General features: G+C 43.9%; 2 protein-coding genes across 2 annotated transcripts in view; one reads left to right on the plus strand and one right to left on the minus strand.

Annotated features, from left to right (window-relative positions):
- The window catches only part of LOC116467220 (SNRPN upstream reading frame protein-like), a 62893-nt gene that overhangs the window by 2769 nt on the left and 41587 nt on the right, over positions 1-18537 (minus strand). The window lies entirely within an intron of this gene.
- On the plus strand, positions 911-2163 carry LOC116810535 (spermidine synthase-like). Its single transcript, XM_032755129.2, is given in 2 exon segments — positions 911-1739; positions 1741-2163. Coding segments are annotated over 2 exon segments (906 nt in total). The 5' UTR covers positions 911-993; the 3' UTR covers positions 1901-2163.

An 18537-nucleotide genomic window follows, 5' to 3' on the forward strand; every position in this document is an offset into this window, starting at 1 on the left:
CTCCCAAGTAGCTGGGATTACAGGCATGCACCACCACACCCTGCAAATTTTGTATTTTTAGTAGAGACAGGGTTTCCCCATGTTGGTCAGGCTGGTCTTGAACTCCCAACCTCAGGTGATCCGCCTGCCTCGGCCTCTCTAAGTGCTGGGATTACAGGCGCGAGCCACTGCGCCTGGCGAGTGTGTTTTATCTTGTAATCCCTTTCAGAATAGAAATAAAGTAGTGTTTATAGTTTTACTTACCAATATAGAAATTCCTGGCACAGAATACAGTTTCCAGTGAAGCTGGAACTCTGTTGTCCTAACTAGGAGGCACTGGGCATTCCATAGACATTTTGTGACAATGTTCCATCCTGATATCTTCTGGTAGCTAATAAGAGTTTCATTTCTGTGGATAAGGCCTTGGGTTCTCCTGTTTGACTTGACTTAGAAAAGGAGTCGTATTAGGAATTTCCATGACCTTTCATGTTTCCAGGACTGGGATATAGGGTTGGGATTCGCCATAGGCACATCACGTGGGTTAGAGTTCCAGACTTTTCAGTATAGTCCACGGTAGCCCACCAATTATTAGACTGGTGCAAAAATAATTGCAGTTTTTATCATTAAAAATAATGGCAAAAACCACATTTACTTTTGCACCCACCTAAATATATGGCTCCTCTCCTTGAATTACCAGTAAGACAATCCTTGACCAAGAGACAGTGATGAGAATGGTTAAGGTAATGAGGTTACATGCAGTCTGAAGAAAGTGAGTGGTCCCTGTGTTATCCATCAATGCAGGACACTTCTCCAGGTGGCCATGGACCAATCCAGTTCTCCCTCATTTCTTGCGCGTGGTTGTCAACAGAATGTGCTGGGCATGTTGTATCCTGAGATAGAAAGAAAGTGCCTGGGCGGCGCGGGCGGCTGGCGGAGCTGGTCCCGTTGTGCTGCGGCGCCGCGCGGCCTGCAGTACCCGGCCCGCGCCCCGCGCCGCCTGCCCGCCCGCCTGCCATGGAGCCCGGCCCCGACGGCCCCGCCGCCTCCGGCCCCGCCGCCATCCACTAGGGCTGGTTCCGCGAGACCTGCAGCCTGTGGCCCGGCCAGGCCCTGTCGCTGCAGGTGGAGCAGCTGCTCCACCACCAGCGCTTGCGCTACCAGGACATCCTCGTCTTCCGCAGTAAGACCTATGGCAACGTGCTGGTGTTGGATGGTGTCATCCAGTGCACGGAGAGAGACGAGTTCTCCTACCAGGAGTTGATCGCCAACCTGCCTCTCTGCAGCCACCCCAACCCGCGAAAGGTGCTGATCATCGGGGGCGGAGATGGAGGTGTCCTGCGTGAGGTGGTGAAGCACCGCTCCGTGGAGTCCGTGGTCCAGTGTGAGATCGACGAGGATGTCATCCAAGTCTCCAAGAAGTTCCTGCCGGGCATGGCCATTGGCTACTCTAGCTCTAAGCTGACCCTACATGTGGGTGACGGTTTTGAGTTCATGAAACAGAATCAGGATGCCTTCGATGTGATCATCACTGACTCCTCAGAACCCATAGGCCCCGCCGAAAGTCTCTTCAAGGAGTCCTATTACCAGCTCATGAAGACGGCCCTCAAGGAAGAAGGTGTCCTCTGCTGCCAGGGCGAGTGTCAGTGGCTGCACCTGGACCTCATCAAGGAGATGAGGCAGTTCTGCCAGTCCCTGTTCCCCGTGGTGGCCTACGCCTACTGCACCATCCCCACCTACTCCAGCGGCCAGATCGGCTTCATGCTGCAGCAAGAACCCGAGCACCAACTTCCAGGAGCCAGTGCAGCCGCTGACGCAGCAGCAGGTGGCACAGATGCAGCTGAAGTACTACAGCTCCGATGTGCACCGCGCCGCCTTCGTGCTGCCCGAGTTTGCCCGCAAGGCCCTGAATGATGTGAGCTGAGCCCAGGCGCCACCACTGATGCCACCCAGGACCTCGGACCTTGGAGCCTGTGGGGTGCCTTGGCCCCTCCAGCCCTGGGCCAGACCTCCTGCCGGCTCTCGCCCACCAACCAAGTGTTACAAGCCCCAGAATGCTGCCCAGCCTACCCTGCTGGGCGGACTGTCTGTGTGTCTGTCTCTCTGGCGTTCCACCTCCAAGCCTATACCAGCTGTGTACAGCGCCATCTCTCTGCCTTCTGTTGCCCCTCACTCACCAAACACGTGTATTTACAGCAAAAAAAAAAAAAAAAAGAAAAGAAAGAAACTGCCTGAAATAGCCCAGGCCTTGTTTCTGTCCCTCCTTTTTTTTTTGAGACGGAGTCTCGCTCTGTCGCCCAGGCTGGAGTGCAGTGGCGCAGTCTCGGCTCACTGCAAGCTCCACCTCCCGGGTTCATGCCATTCTCCTGCCTCAGCCTCTCCGAGTAGCTGGGACTACAGGCGCCCGCCACCACGCCCGGCTAATTTTTTGTATTTTTAGTAGAGACGGGGTTTCACCGTGGTCTGGATCTCCTGACCTCGTGATCCGCCCGCCTCAGCCTCCCAAAGTGCTGGGATTACAAGCGTGAGCCACCGCGCCCGGCCATCTGTCCCTCCTAAGGAATGTAACATCTTGAGTTAGAGAGGGACTGCCTGGGACAGCCCAGGCTTTGTTCCTCTGTCCCCTAGAAGCAGGATGTCCTTCAAAGCTTTGCCCAGTGACATGGCCTCTGAAGTGCATAACCCAGGGCAGACTGCTTTTCGGGGTCCCTCAGCTGTGCTGCAAGTGGGGCATGCACAGTCAAGACTGCATCCTCCCTGGGCAGCTTTCTTGAGCCTTGGGGACTTGTTCACAATGGATCTGAGACATCTTCTGTTCCTTACTATCTGTAAGTAGTAAACCAGTTTCATATAACTTGTGTGTGTGTTCTGTCTCGTTAAACTCAGACAAGTAGATAACCAGTATATTGTGGACCTAAATAGTAGCCCAGGATGCAGTGGGCATAAATATATGGACTCCTGTTTCTGATGGTTGGCATAGTGAACTTTGCTATTCTCCATGCAGTGGAGGTTCTCACTCAGGATTAGTAATTAGTGAACCTGCTTCACAACAAAAAGCTTGCTGTTCAAGCTTCTGGTTTTGTCAAATAGTCCTGTGTTTAGATTTTGGCTGTACTGTGTACAACTGAGTGACTTTGGGCAAATCACTGAACATCTCAGGGCTTCAGTTTCTTCTCCTGTGAAATAGGAATAGTATTTACATGACCTCCTGAATAGTGTTGTTGTATACATTAGGTAAGTATGAAACATTTCATATCGTGTATCCAACATAGTATATTCAATAAATGTAGTGATCATTATTATTTAAGCTCTGAAAAAACAAAGTGAGCAGGGCAAAATACTTGAACAAGCACTTTACTCACATACACACGAATATCCAAATGGCTAACAAATATATAAAAAGGAACTTCATTTGTCACTGGGAAATGCAAACTACAATCATAATGAGATATCTCTATACACTCAACAAAATGGTTAAAATGAAAGAGAAAGACTGTTTTGGGCAAAGAGGTGAAACAACTAAAATTCTTGCACTCTGCTAGTGGGCTTGTAAATTAATACAACCTTTTTAGAAAACAGTTTAGCAGAATCATCTAAGGCTGAACATTTTTATATCCAGCAATTCCATTCCCAGATGTCCAACACAACTGTGTACACGTATTCACCAAAAGTCATATATGAAAATGTTCATATCAGCATTATTCATTGGAGTGTAAAACTAGAAACTACTTAAATGCCTATCAACCATAGAGGAATAAATTGCAGTATATTCCTACAATGTACTACTACATAAGAGGAGTTGCTATATTTGTTATTCTGTAAGTACTAGTTGGCCATTATCTTGCTTCCTCAGGCCATCCCCATGTGTCATTGGACTTCTGTCTAACTCATCTCACTTATATAACTTATATTAGTTAAACTTTAGGCTCAGCTGCAATTGTAGAGAATGAAAATAACTATAGTTTAAACACATGGAAGTTTGCTCTTAGATACCAGTCCAGGCATATGCAGGCCAGGGGCTAGGATGAGGACTTAATGGAGTCAAGGATCTAGGTTTCCCCATTTGCTCTGCTCTGCCTTCTCTACCGTGTTGCTCTTATTTGCATCCAACACATATACAATGTAGCCAGTGAGAAGGGGGAAAAGGATACTGGAGGGCAAGTTCATTCTCTTTAAGGGTACAGCCTAAAGATTGCATACAATGCTTTTATTTATGTTTCACTGGCCAAATTTAGTTACATGGCCAAAATTTAGTTACATGACCAAACCCAGTCACAAGAGAAACTGAGAAATGTGGTCTTAATTAGATGTAGGCATACTGTAGTAGCTAGCCTCCAAAGTGGCCTCCAGTGGTTCTTGCCTTCAGGCATTTATATCCCTATGCTGTTTGTTTTCTCCAATATTGAACAGGACTATCTGGTGTAACCTTTAGCATCTATCAGGTTGACTACAATTCTAGTTGACATCTTGACTGCAACCTGAGGCAGAAACATGCCACTAAGCTGCTCCTGAATTTCTGACTCTTAGAAATTATTTGAGAAAATAACTATTTAATGTTGTTTTAAGCCACTATATGTCAGGATAATTTGTTACAAGCAATAGATAACTAAGACAAGAATTGAGGAGAGGAAATTAAAGTGAAAAGAGAACGGGGGTGGGTGTGGTGACTCACACCTGTAATCCCAGCACTTTGGGAGGCCGAGGTGGGTGGATCACGAGGTCAGGAGATGGAGACCATCCTGGCTAACGGTGAAACCCGGTCTGTACTAAAGATACAAAAAATTAGCCGGGCGTGGTGGTGGGCACCTGTAGTTTCAGCTACTTGGGAGGCTGAGGCAGGAGAATGGTGTAAACCTGGGAGATGGAGCTGGCAGTGAGCCAAGATCACACCACTGCACTTTAGCCTGGGCGACAGAGCAAGACTCCGTCTCAATAAATAAATAAATAAATAAATAAATAAATAAATAAATAAATAAATGAAACGGGAAATGTTTGAAAGATTTTGTGGAAAGGAACAACATGGTGTTACATGTTTTAACATGATCACTCGGGCTGATATACTGAAAACAGACTGAAGCAAAATGTTATAGATTGAAGGTTTGTGACCTCCCTAAATTCATGTGTTGAACCCTAACCCCCAATGCGATGGTATATAGAGGTAGGGCCTTTGTGAGGTAATTAGGTTTAGATGAGGTCATGAGGGTGGGACCCTCATAATGAGATTAGTGTCTTATAAGAAAAGGAAGAGAGAGAGATCTCTCTCTTTCCATGTGAGCACAGAGGAAAGGCTGTATGAGGATAGTGAGAAGGAGGCCTTCTGCAACAACAGGGGAGTGTCCTCACCAGATATCAACCCTGCTCTAACACCTTGATGTTGAACTTGAAGCTTCTAGATGTCTCAGAAAATAATCTTTAGTTGTTTAAGCCACTCAATCTATGGTGTTTTGTTGTGTCGGGCCAAGTTGACTAAGACAAAAGGCAAGAGTGGAAGCGGAGAGACTGGTTGGGAGGCTGTTGCAATAATTCAGATGAAAAATGGTGGTAGCTTGGGCCAGCATGGTGCAGCAGAGGTGGTGAGAAGTGGTGAGATTCTGGACATATTTATAAAGTACAATGAACAGGATTTTAAAAGTAAGATGAACAAGAACAGACTGGATGTCAGGCGTAGAGAAAGAGTCAAGGATGATATCAAGGTTTGGAATTTCAGTCACTGGCAGGATGGAGTTTTCATCAGCTAAGTTGGGGAAGGCTGTGAGAGGCATTTCTGATAGTGGTGGTGAGCCAGGTTATAGCCATGAGCTCATGTTTGGACTTGTTTTGAAAGCCTGCTAAATATCCAAGTGGAGTAAGTTATTGAAGTGCAAGTGTGGAATTCAGGGAAAATGCCCAGATTGGAGATACAAGTTTGGAACTCATTGTCACATACAGTATATCCAAAGCCAAGTGATTAAATGAGATTACACAGTAGTGAGTTTAGATCAAAAGGAGTCTGGGTGGCCTTGTCCACAGCCGTAAATTGTAGGAGCAACTTTAACACTATCAAAGGAGAACTAGAATTCTCTCCCTGCTCACTCCAGTTTCAGAAGTTTAGTTAGTAAGACTGCGTGGTTTCCAGGGGTGGATATTAGTGAGGTGGGCCAATGTTCCAGTGGTATAGGGTCAACACTAACAGTGTAAGAACAGACAGACGTATCTGAACCTCTAAATCTGAATTCCAATCAAGAATATTGTCATGGACAAGGGGGAAATGCTGTTGACTAGCAGCTGGAAAAATCAGTTCTTTGTCTTCCAGATCAGTGGTTCTCAATGTTGGCTATACTTTGGAATCACCTGGCAGGCTTTAGCATCACTGAGGATTGGGTCCCACCCAAGGATTCTGATTTAATTGGTCTGGGGTGCAGCCTAGACCCTGAGAGTTTAAAATGTTCCCCAGGATTCTGAGGTACAGCCAAGGTTGAAAACCACCACGGTAGCTAAAGAACGCTACAGTTAATAAGTCATCATTATCAGCACCTTTACAAGCAGCTCCTAGTTTGCTTTTTGTTCAGAAAGATGTTAGAAATGACTAAACTGTGACAGAATGACAGCTCAGGAGGCTAAAAATAGACAAAGTAACTAGGCACAGTGGCTCACACCTGTAATCCCAGCACTTTGGGAGGCCGAGGAGGGTGGATCACCTGAGGTCAGGAGTTCAAGACCAGCCTGCCCAACATGGCAAAACTCGTCTCTACTAAAAATCCAGAAATTTGCCGGGTGTGGTGGAAGACACCTGTAATCCCAGCTACTCGGGAGGCTGAGGCAGGAGAATCGCTTGAACCTGGGAGGCAGAGGCTGCAGTGAGCTGAGATCACACCACTGCACTCCAGCCTGGGCGACAAGAGTGAAACTCCGTCCCAAAAAAAAAAAAAAAGAAAGAAAGACAAAGTATAGGGAGAAGCATTAAACATATATTTTAAGTTGTTTCTAAGTAGGTATTTCTCAAAACATTAGGCCAAGACCCCAAGGATGTGTGTAAACAGAATAACAATTTGGGCTTTTTTGTTTGGTTTGTACCACAGTAGGTGGTGTGCAGTACAGCAGAAGAATCATCAGCTGGTTTGTGAGGGAAGGATCACAGAGCATGGACACAGAGTTTATCCAAACATAGGCAATGTGAGTGAATGTAACACTTTTCAGAAGAATGTAGAATAGGTAAGCATATACAAATTGTTTATTTTTATTTTTATTTTTTCTTTTGAGACAGAGTTTCACTCTTGTCACCCAGGCTGTAGTACAATGGCGCGATCCTGGCTCACTGCAACCTCTGCCTCCCGGGTTCAAGGAATTCTCCTGCCTCAGCCTCCCAAGTAGCTGGGATTACAGGCGCCCACCACCACGCCCAGCTAATTTTTGTATTTTTAGTAGAGCTGGGGTTTCACCATGTTGGCCAGGCTGGTCTTGAACTTCTGACCTCAAGTGATCCGCCCACCTCGGCCTTCCAAAGTGCTAGGATTACGGGTGTGAGCCACCATGCCCGGCCACAAATTGTTTATTGATATAAGACATTTTTAACTGTTTGAATAGTGCTTTCGGCCGGGCGCGGTGGCTCACGCCTGTAATCCCAGCACTTTGGGAGGCCGAGGCGGGCAGATCACGAGGTCAGGAGATCGAGACCATCCTGGCTAACACAGTGAAACCCCGTCTCTACTAAAAATACAAAAAGTTAGCCGGGTGTGGTGGCGGGCGCCTGTAGTCCCAGCTACTCCGGAGGCTGAGGCAGGAGAATGGCGTGAACCCCGGGGGGCGGAGCCTGCAGTGAGCGGAGATCGTGCCACTGCACTCCAGCCTGGGCGACAGCGAGACTCTGTCTCAAAAAATAAATAAATAAATAAATAAATAAATAAATAAATAAATATGAATAGTGTTTTCAGAATTCCCTCAAACATGTTTCTATATTTGTTTGCCAGAGTATAGCTCCATCTGAACCCCACTCAGCTGACCCCAAAAAGGTCACACTGTTCTTGTGGCTACAACACGGGGACATCATCTTGATGAGACACGTAAGTTTCATGGCACAGAATTGTGAAAGATAAAAGTATTTTGAAGACCAAATCCAAATCACCCTGTTTCTTTTGCTTTCAATAACTTAACATGACTCAATGTAGAGAGGACAAGCAAAATGCTAGAAAAGTGGTACAGTTTATACTACATCAGCATTAGATTTGATGTTTAATTTAGGTTAAGACAATCCAGTAGACTTTGTCCCAGAACCTCATGTATTCACACAGAATCTGGCCACAAAAACAAAGTTGAGACCCAAACGAAGACAATGTTTTCCATTTCTTAGTTGTTTGATAGCAATGCGTTTTCTGAGGCAAAAGGACTGGAATCATCACGCTGTTGTTCCTTTTTAGGGTGTATATGATCCAAGAAAAACATGCTGCTGGGTTATAGAATGCTAAGGTTGAGTTTTAAACTCACTGGGAAAATAAATGTAGCAATCAAATGTATACTGTCGTAAATAGTAATAGGTGGATTAGCTCTTGGGTACTATCAACAACCTGTGCTTCAAACCAGATGTTTAATTCTGGCTAGAATCCTAAACTGTGTTCTAAGGAGATGACTGACACTGGTATTTTAGGAATGTTAAACAAGAATGTTCTCCATATTGTCTTTTCTTCTTAAAAGCTACATGACCTTGAGCAAATTACTCACCTCTTCTTAAATTCATTTTCCTTTTCTGTAAAACCTCTGCTATTTGCTTTTACATGATCTCAGGGACAAATGTGATTATTCCACATGAAAAATTATAAAGTGCTTTTTATAGTTAGTATTTAACAAGTTAACAATGGCATGCTGGATAATTTGCACTTGCAGATAGTATTGTAGCATGCATTAGTGAGATGGTACCATTTTTAGAGATAATGTGAATATTCCCAGCAAGAGAGTTTAAAGATCAAAAAGAAATTTTACGTTTATTACATTATTTATCCTGATATATCCTGTGAAGAATGTGTTTTTTAGTTTTTAAAGATGACAGAAGCAGCTCAGAATTATTGTGCAGTAATTAATATGCACACACATATTTACATATTGTACAGTAATTCATATGCACACACATATTTACATACATATTTATTGGGCTACTGCTATGTGTCAGCCATTGTTTAGCATTTTCACCTATGCTATGTTAGTTCCAAAAGCAGGCTTCAAATCTAACTCATTAAACTCTCTAATGTTCTCTTTACTAGCTAACTCTCTATTTTATCATATTGGACATTTTAAAGGAGACACTATCCAGCAAAAAAGTGAGAATTAAAATATATAGTAACATCATACACAAGGCTCCCATAGGTATATGGATGAAAGATACATGCAGAGACAAATGACAAAATATTCTTTTTTTTTTGAGATGGAGTCTTGCTCTGTTGCCCAGGCTGGGGTGCCGTGGCGCCATCTCAGCTCACTGCAACCTCCACCTCCAAGGTTCAAGTGATTCTCCCGTCTCAGCCTCCTGAGTAGCTGGGATTACAGGTGTGTGCCACCACGCCTGGCTAATTTTTGTATTTTTAGTAGAGACAGGGTTTCACCATGTTGGTCAGGCTGGTCTCGAATTCCTAACCTCGTGATCCACCCACCTCAGTCTCCCAAAGTACTGGGATTACAGGTGTGAGCCACCGTGCCCGGCCAAAATATTCTTTATACATACATAGTGCTGAGGCTCCGAAGCCCACATTCCAAAATATCGCGCTTTGACATGCTGAACTGAAGCCTCAAAGTCTCTCTGACCTTCCCCACTACCGTATACTGTCTCTCCTAAAGCACAGAATGAAGTTGAAGTTCCTTTATCTGCCTAAGATCCAGATCAACCCAAAAGAAGAATTGTTTTTTTTTTTCCCCTCCCTGTAAGACCAAGATAAAACCATACCTGAATAAACCCTTTCACAAAACAATGTAATCTCTGTTCCCTGATCCATTCCTTCTCCTTGGTAATCCCCTCAACAGAATTCCTCTTTCTCCCCCTCCCATAACTTGTTTTGCCAACACGGTGTATGAGCGTCTGAACCCCTGTTGGGGGATGAGTAATCACTTTGTGGTTCTCCCTATGTACAGCTTAAAAAATTCCTATGCCTTTTCTTGAATTACTCTGCCTTTTGTGAGTTGATTTTTTAGTGAACCTTTAGAGGGCAAAGGGGAAGTTTCCCTACAATAGGAATACATTGTTATAAATCTCTTTCAGATGACTTTTTAGATTGCATACCTAAGAAGCTGATGTTAATGCAAGCAAACAAAGGATTTATATTGTGACCAAATGCAGGTTGAGCCACTGGCTGCTTGCAAAATCCAACAACAAGGACGAAGTGCAGTACAAAGGAGGTGACTTCATTTTTTGAAGCTAGCAGTAGGGAAGTGGGTTCAGGCTCCTGCCTTAAGAAAACCACTTTAAAATTCTCAGGCAAAATGCTAGGGTTTAAGAAGTTGGGAGGTGGTGAGGCAGTACAGGTCTACATGACCTGTTCCAGTGACTTGTGTTATTGCCCCAACTGGTGAATGGGCTGTCACCATCTCAGGCTCGTCCAGGTTGTCAATTAGCTGCAGCCTTGAGGTAATCTTCTGTGGGGGAGAAGTCCACAGGCACCTGAATTGTCTCAAGACCTGGTCTCTGGAACTTCTTCTTCTTTTTTTTTTGAGACGGAGTCTTGCTCCATTGCCCAGGCTGGAGTGCAATGGCGTGATCTCGGCTCACTACAACCTCTGCCTCCCGGGTTCAATCGATTCTCCTGCCTCAGCCTCCTCAGTAGCTGGAATTATAGGCGTGTGCGACCACGCCCAGCTAATTTTTGTATTTTTAGTAGAGACAGAGTTTCACTATGTTGGCCAGGATTGTCTTGATCTCCTGACCTTGTGACGCTCGTGACGTGATCCGCCTGCCTCAGACTCCCAAAGTGCTGGGATTACAGACGTGAGCCACCACGCCCGGCCAGTCTCTGGAACTTCTAAGCATACTTAACTAGATAAGCTAGCAATGCAAGCTTATGGTGGAAAGAAGGAGAGTAATTATTATTTTATTGCTAAAAAGTTAATACAAAGGGCCACAGAAGGAAAAGGGGAAAATTACCCTTAAAACCAGGGTACTCAGTTATAGTATTAGTTCCTTAGGGCTGCCATAGCCAAGTACTACAAACTGAGTAGCTTAGAACAACAGAAATTGATTCTCTCACAGTTCTGGAGGCTAGAAGTTCAAAATCAAGGTGTTTGCAGGGTTGGTTCCTTTCCAGGAGGATCTGAGGGACAATCTGTTCCATGCTAGTCTTTCCGCTGCGGATGTTTGTCAGAAATATTTTGGCGCCGGGGGCGGTGGCTCACGCCTGTAATCCTAGCACTTTGGGAGGCCGAGGCGGGCAGATCAGGAGGTCAGGAGATCGTGACCATCCTGGCTAACACAGTGAAACCCCGTCTCTACTAAAAATACAAAAAATTAGCCGGGCGTGGTGGCAGGCGCCTGTAGTCCCAGCTACTCGGGAGGCTGAGGCAGGAGAATGGCGTGAACCTGGGAGGTGGAGCTTGCAGTGAGCCGAGATTGTGCCACTGCACTCCAGCCTAGGTGACAGAGCAAGACTCCGTCTCAAAAAAAAAAAAAAAAAGAAAGAAATATTTTGGCATTCCGTGGCTTGCAGCTACCTACAGCCATCTCTGCCTCTTCCATCATGTGGCCTTATTCCCCATGTATCTGTGTGTCTCCCAATCTCCCTCTCCTTTCAAGGACACAGGTTCACCCTAATCCAGTATGACCTCATCTTAACTTGATTACATCTGCACAGGCCCCATGTCCAAATGGCATCACATTCACAGGTACCAGGGGTAGGTTTTCAAAGGTTTTCTTTTTTTTCCTTTTTTTTTTGGGGGGGGGGACAGAGTCTCGCTCTGTCACCCAGGCTGGAGTGCAGTGGTGCGATCTCGGCTCACTGCAAGCTCCACCTCCCGGGTTCACGCCATTCTCCTGCCTCAGCCTCCCGAGTAGCTGGGACTACAGGCGCCCGCCAACATGCCCAGCTAATTTTTTGTATTTTTAGTAGAGACGGGGTTTCGCCGTGGTCTCGATCTCCTGACCTCGTGATTCGCCCGCCTCAGCCTCCCAAAGTGCTGGGATTATAAGGGTGAGCCACTACCCCCGGCCTGGTTTTCACAGGTTTTCAAAATTTCTTTTGGGAAGGCACAATTCAACACAGAGGGTTTTTAAAACATTTTTTGCTGAAACATTTGAGTGTAAGTTGTAATCACATTGCCCCATTACTCCTAAATACTTCAGTGTGTATTTTCCTTTTTTTTTTTTTTTTTTTTTTGAGACAGAATCTCACTGTGTTGTGCAGGCTGGAATGCAGTGGCATGATCTCGGCTCACTGCAACCCCCACCCCATGGCTCAAGCAATTCTTTTGCCTCAGCCTCCTGCTCAGCTAATTTTTTGTATTTTTAGTAGACAAAATACAAAAGGAATCTCACTATGTTGCCCAGGCTTGTCTCAAACTCCTGGACTCAAGGGATCCACCTGCCTCAGCCTCCCAAAGTGCTGGGATTACAGGCAGGAACCATCACACCTGGCCTACTTCAGTATGTATTTTCTAAAAATCAGGACACTCTCCCACATAACCACAGTATACCCATAAGAATCAAGAAATTAACATGGGTGCCTATTACCATCAAATACACAGATTCCATTCAAATTTTGCCAATCGTTCCAGTAAATTATTCATAACAAAACAAACCAAAAGCAAATTTCTTCCATGTTGCATTCTTTCTTCATGATCTAGGATCCAATCTAGGACCATTTAGTTGTCCTATCTCTTCTCTTTCAAGCTGGAACCGTTCCCAAGTTTTTCCTTGTCTTGAATGATTTTGATATTCTTTCAAGAGTACAGGCTCATAACTTTGCAATGTCCTTTAATATGGGCTTGTCTGATGTTTCCTCAAGATTCCAATAAGGCTCTGTATTTGGACAGGACTACCATAGAAAAGATGCTGTGTTTTTCTCAGTGCATCATATTGGGAAACACAGTATACCAGTTTGTCCCATTATTGGTAGTGCTGACTATTATCACTTGGTTATGATGGAACATGCTGGGTTTCTCTACAGTGTGGTTATTGAATAATTAATAAACAGTTGATATGCAATTTTCAAGGAGATACTTTGAGGCTATGCAAATATCCTGGTCCTCATCAAACTTTTACCCACTGGTTTTAGCATCCATTGATGTTTTCTGCCTGAATCATTTATGATTGTGAAATAGTAATTTCTGACTCCATCATTCCTTCTATACTTATTAGCTTGCATTGAGCTGTAAGGAAGAGCTTTCCCTTTTCCCTTTGGTATTCATTTATACAAATAAGCATTTGTGGATATTTATTTTATTCAATAGGTTATAATTCATTACTATCATTACTTTGTCACATTTGAACAGTGAAAGCCGCTTCATGCTGGCCCCTGTATCCTTTTTTTTTTTTTTTTTTTCAATTTTTTAAATATAGAGATGGGGTCTCGTCATTTTGCCCAGGCTGGTCTCAAACTGCTGGGCTCAGATAAATCTTCCCACCCAGTCTCCCAAAGTGCTGAGATTACAGGCATGAGCCACCGTGCCCAGCCCCCTGTATCCTTTTGACACGTCCTTATCATTCTTTGAGTGCTTCTTTTGCTTTCTGGTATAAGATGTTCCAGATTTCTCTTGTACTTTTCCTGCCTCAGCCGTGAAAATATCCATTTCAACAAGGAGACATGTTTCCTTTTAGTGGGGAGTGGTATTTAGAAACCAAGATTTGGGTGCAAAGTATACTGCTTTTTACTGGAGTGTCATTGCTTCTAGGCCCTTTCAGAAGACACATGTAGGAAATATGTGTATGTATACATGTGTACATATGTCTCTATTTCTGTATCTATCCATATAGGTACCTACTGACCCACTGACAAAGTATAGATAGTATGGTAGACAGAATTCTAAAAGCGGCTTTCCTGAGATTCTTGTCTCCTGGTTATTCAATCAAACATTAAAGTAGGTACTGTAGTGAAGGGATTTTTGCAGGTGTGATTATAGTTCTAAATCATTTGACCATAAGATGAGATTATTCAGGTAACCCTGGTCAATTCAGGTGAATCTTTTAAAAGCACAGAGTTTCCGCCAGCTGGGAGCAGAAGGGAAGTCAGATAGATTTGCAGCATAAGAAAGTTTGATGTGCTGTTGCTGGCTAGACGATGGGATTAGAAAAATGTGATGAGGAATACAGGCGGTCTCAGAGCTGAAGACAACAAGATAACAGAAACCTCAGTCCTACAAATGCAAGGAACTAAATTCTGCCAACAATGGCTTTGAAAGCAGATTCTTTCCCAGAGCCCCCCGACAAAGGCCAGCCTGACTGATACCTTGATTTGGGCCTTGTGATGTCCTGTGCCTAGAACCCAGCAGAGCCCTCTTGGACTTCTGACCTACTGTGAGCTAATAAATGTGTGTTGTTTTAAGCCACCAAGTTTGTGGTAATTTGTTACATCAGCAATAGAAAACCAATACAGATAGATATTGATATAAAACTATAAGTTTACACCAATTCTAATTCAATGCCACTGAGCTTTTCTAGTTTCCCCTTTTTCATATCTGTACCTCCAAAAATCAATAACCTGATTCCCACTATCTTCAAGATATTTACTTATTTGCTCAATCCCCTCATATGTAAACAACCTCTTTACCACGTGGATCATCTTGGCCTTGGCCCCACAGCACACAGTGGTTGTACTGGTTAAGTGCCCCTCAATCCCGATCCTATCACATATAGTAAATCTTACCATTTGAGATGGCTCCCAACCAGACCTTATCACTCACAAGGCCTATGCCAGCCAAGTTGCCCCTGGTCTATGGACCCATAGATGATTTATATTTATGTATATTTTACTTTATTTAGCATCATTTCAGAGACAAATTATTGGAGAGATAAATGGTAGGTATGTACCACTTCCTACTCTAACAACGTTATCACTTCCATTAATATGAAACAGGATTTTGCTAAGTCCCCATTGTTCTAAGAATTGTATTAGATAGGGCGGGCGTGGTGCCTCACGCCTGTAATCCTAGCACTTTGGGAGGTCGAGGCAGGTGGATCACCTGAGGTCAGGAGTTCAAGACCAGCCTAGCCAATATTGCAAAACCCCGTCTCTACTAAAAATACAAAAAATTAGCTGGGCATGGTGGAGGTGCCTATAATCCCAGCTACTCAGGGAGGCTGAGGCAGGAGAATTGCTTGAACCCGGGGAGGTGGAGGTTGCAGTGAGCCGAGATCATGCCACTTCACTCCAGCCTGAGTGAAAGAGCGAGATTCCATCTCAATAATAAAAATAATAAGTATTGGCTAGATATTCTGAAGCAATTCAACATGAGCAATATGATGGCCACTGTCAGGCCACTTTTTTTTTTTTTTTTTTTTTTTTTTTAGAGAGGGGGTCTTGTTCTGTTGCCCAGACTAGAGTGCAGTGGCAGGATCATAGCTCACTGTAGCCTGGACTCCCTAGGCTCAAGTGATCCTCCCACCTTAGCCTCCTGAGTAGCTGGGACCACAGGTGTGTGCCACCATGCCCAGCTTTAGGTTGTTGTTGTTAATATTTTTTACAGATGGGGCTCATTATATTACCCAGGCTGGTCTCAAACTCCTGGGCTAAGCAGTCCTCCCAAAGTGCTGGGATTACAGATGAGAGGCACCATGCCCAGGGAGGCCACCAATTTTTTTTTTTTTTTGGTCTGAGATGGAGTCTTGCTCTGTTGCCAAGGCTGGAGTGCAGTGGCATGATCTCAGCTCACTGCAACCACAGCCTCCCAGGTTCAAGTGATTCTCCTGCCTCAGCCTCCCAAGTAGCTGGGATTATAAGTGCCCGCCACCACGCCTGGCTAATTTTTGTATTTTTAGTAAAGACAGGGTTTCACCATGTTGGCCAGGCTGGTCTCGAAATCCTGATCTCATGATCCGCCCAACTCGGCCTCCCAAAGTGCCGGGATTACAGGCGTGAGCCACCTCGCCTGGCCCCATTTTTTAATGTGGTTAAGTGTAGAAGAATTAGGATCCTGAATGGATAGCTGAACTTTTACTTTGCCTGACACTTTTCTTCAAAATCTGATAGACTGTCTCATCTGGGTATTTTTTTTTGTTTTTTGTTTTAACACCACTCGATGATCTCTAATGTCATTTTAAGATGTTTTTGTAAACAAACATACTGTGATATAAAAAACGCATATTTAGTTTTTGTCTTAGTCCATTTTCTGCTGCTGTAACAGAATGCCACAGAGTAGGTAATTTATAAAGAAGAGTAGTTTATTTGGTTCCTTGTTCTGGAGGCTGGAAAGTCCAAGACTATGCATAGTGTCAATATCTGATGAGGACCTTCTTGCATCACAGCATGGTGAAAGAGGTCACATGGTGAGGAAGCATGCACACAAGAGAAAGAATTGGGGCTAAATGTATCTATTTATCAGGAGCCCACTCCCATGATAATGGCATTAATCCTCTCATAATCTAATCACCCCTTAAAGGCCTCATTCCCAATACCATTACATTGGCAATTACATTTCAACATGAGTTTTGGAGGGGACATTCAGATCATAGCAGTCTTCATCCACAGTTCCTGGCACAGAGCTCCTAATATCCTTAGAATTCCTGAGTGATAGGAGTGACAGGAGCATCTTTTGTTACTCAAAAGATGTTGAGTAACAAAGCTCCTTTCAACCATACCATATCATAAACATAACATAAACCATATCAAACATATGACATAAACTATATGAAACATGTAACATAAACTATATCATAAACATACTGAGTTTATGATAGTAAGATGACTCTTAGATAATGGAAGCTAATTGTCAGGGAAGCCAACCATGTGTTTAGGGAGTTGGCACTTTTAGCCCCACCCCCTAACCTTCAGGGAGGGGAGAAGGGCTGGAAATTGAGTTCAGTCACCAATGGCTAATATTTTAATCAAGCATGCATATGTAATAGAACTTCCTATTACTGTTTTGTAATTTAAAAACCCTTACGTTTATTAAAATGTAAACCCTAAACAACAGGATTTGAAAAGCTTCTGGGCTGGTGAACACGTTGAGGTGATGAGAGGATGGGGTGCCCAGAGAGGGCATAGAAGCTCTGTGCACCCCTCCTCCTGATACCTTGTCTTGCGCATCTCTCCCATGTGGCTGTTTGTAATAGTCATATCCTTTATAATAAACTAGTAGTAATAAATAAAATGTTTCACTGAGTTCTGTGAGCCATTACAGAAAATCCTGGGACAAAGCTCATAACAGGTTATGGGACAAAGCCCATAACCTGTGGGGTCTGCAGTAATTACAGGGTAGTCAGTGTCAGAACTGAATTATAGGACACACACTTGGTTTCCAGGAGGGTGAAGAATTGGTTGGTATGAGAAAAAACCCCACCCATTTGGTATAAAAAGTGTCGTGCGGGTAGCCAGAAACGGCTTTTCCTTTTACAGCCCATGTGCTTATTAGGAACATACTTTCTACACATTTATTCTCTTTTTAGGACAGAGAAGAGGGAAGAGCTGAATTTGAAAAAATGGAAAACATAATAAATTTTAATTATAATAGGTAATACCCAGAACTTGTTTTGCTATCTAGTAGAAAAAGCCCTCCTCTCTCAACTGTAAATTTGGCTGAGAGACAAGGACAAAATAATTATATATTCACCTCCATCTTTCAATAAAGGCAGAAAGAGCTTTCCATTTCAAATTTGTTTTGTTTTGTACCACATGTGGGTTAATTAGATAAAACCATGTCATGTGCCAGATTCAATCAGCCTGAAAATAATCAGAAAACTGAGTTTGGCATTGTTTATGCTGTTTTGGCTCAGCTAGACAAAAGCACAAAATGTAAATTGGCTCCAGAAAGCAACATATGTGTGCTGGTGCCAGCTTTTCTTTCATGGGGTTATCTCTAGCTGGCACCTGAGCAGCAGAGGCTGCTCTGGGTGACCATTAGACAAATCTACATGATGTAGATACCCATTTTCCTCGATTAGACAGTGGACACCATCATGAAGGGCACTTATTTTACTGCTTTGACATAGGCCAAAACTAGCTTGCCAACTATTGGCTGTCAGTCAACTGAAGATACAAGTTAAGGTTAAAAAATGAACCCACATTTTTGTTTGGCATATCCCCTTGTGGCTTCCTTTAAGCTCATTTCTTGATTTTTAATTGGTTATAAGATTAAAAACAAAGGCTGGGCATGATGGCTCATGCCTGGAATTCTAGCACATTGCGAGGCAGAGGTAAGAGAATCACCTGAAGCTGGGAGCTCGAAACCAGCCTGGCCAACATGGTGAAACCCCATCTCTAGTAAAAATACAAAAATTAGCTGGGTGTCATGGTGAATGCCTGTAATCCCAGCTACTCAGGAGGCTGAGGCACCAGACGTGCTTGAACCCAGGAGGCAGAGGTTGCAGTGAGCCAAGATTGTGCCACTGCACTCCAGCCTGGGCACCACTGCACTCCAGCCTGAGCAACACAGTGAGACTCTGTCTCAGAAAAAAAAAAAAAA

The sequence above is a fragment of the Hylobates moloch genome, unplaced genomic scaffold (assembly GCF_009828535.3).
Source record: "Hylobates moloch isolate HMO894 unplaced genomic scaffold, HMol_V3 SCAFFOLD_4, whole genome shotgun sequence".
NCBI classification, from domain to species: Eukaryota; Metazoa; Chordata; class Mammalia; order Primates; family Hylobatidae; genus Hylobates; species Hylobates moloch.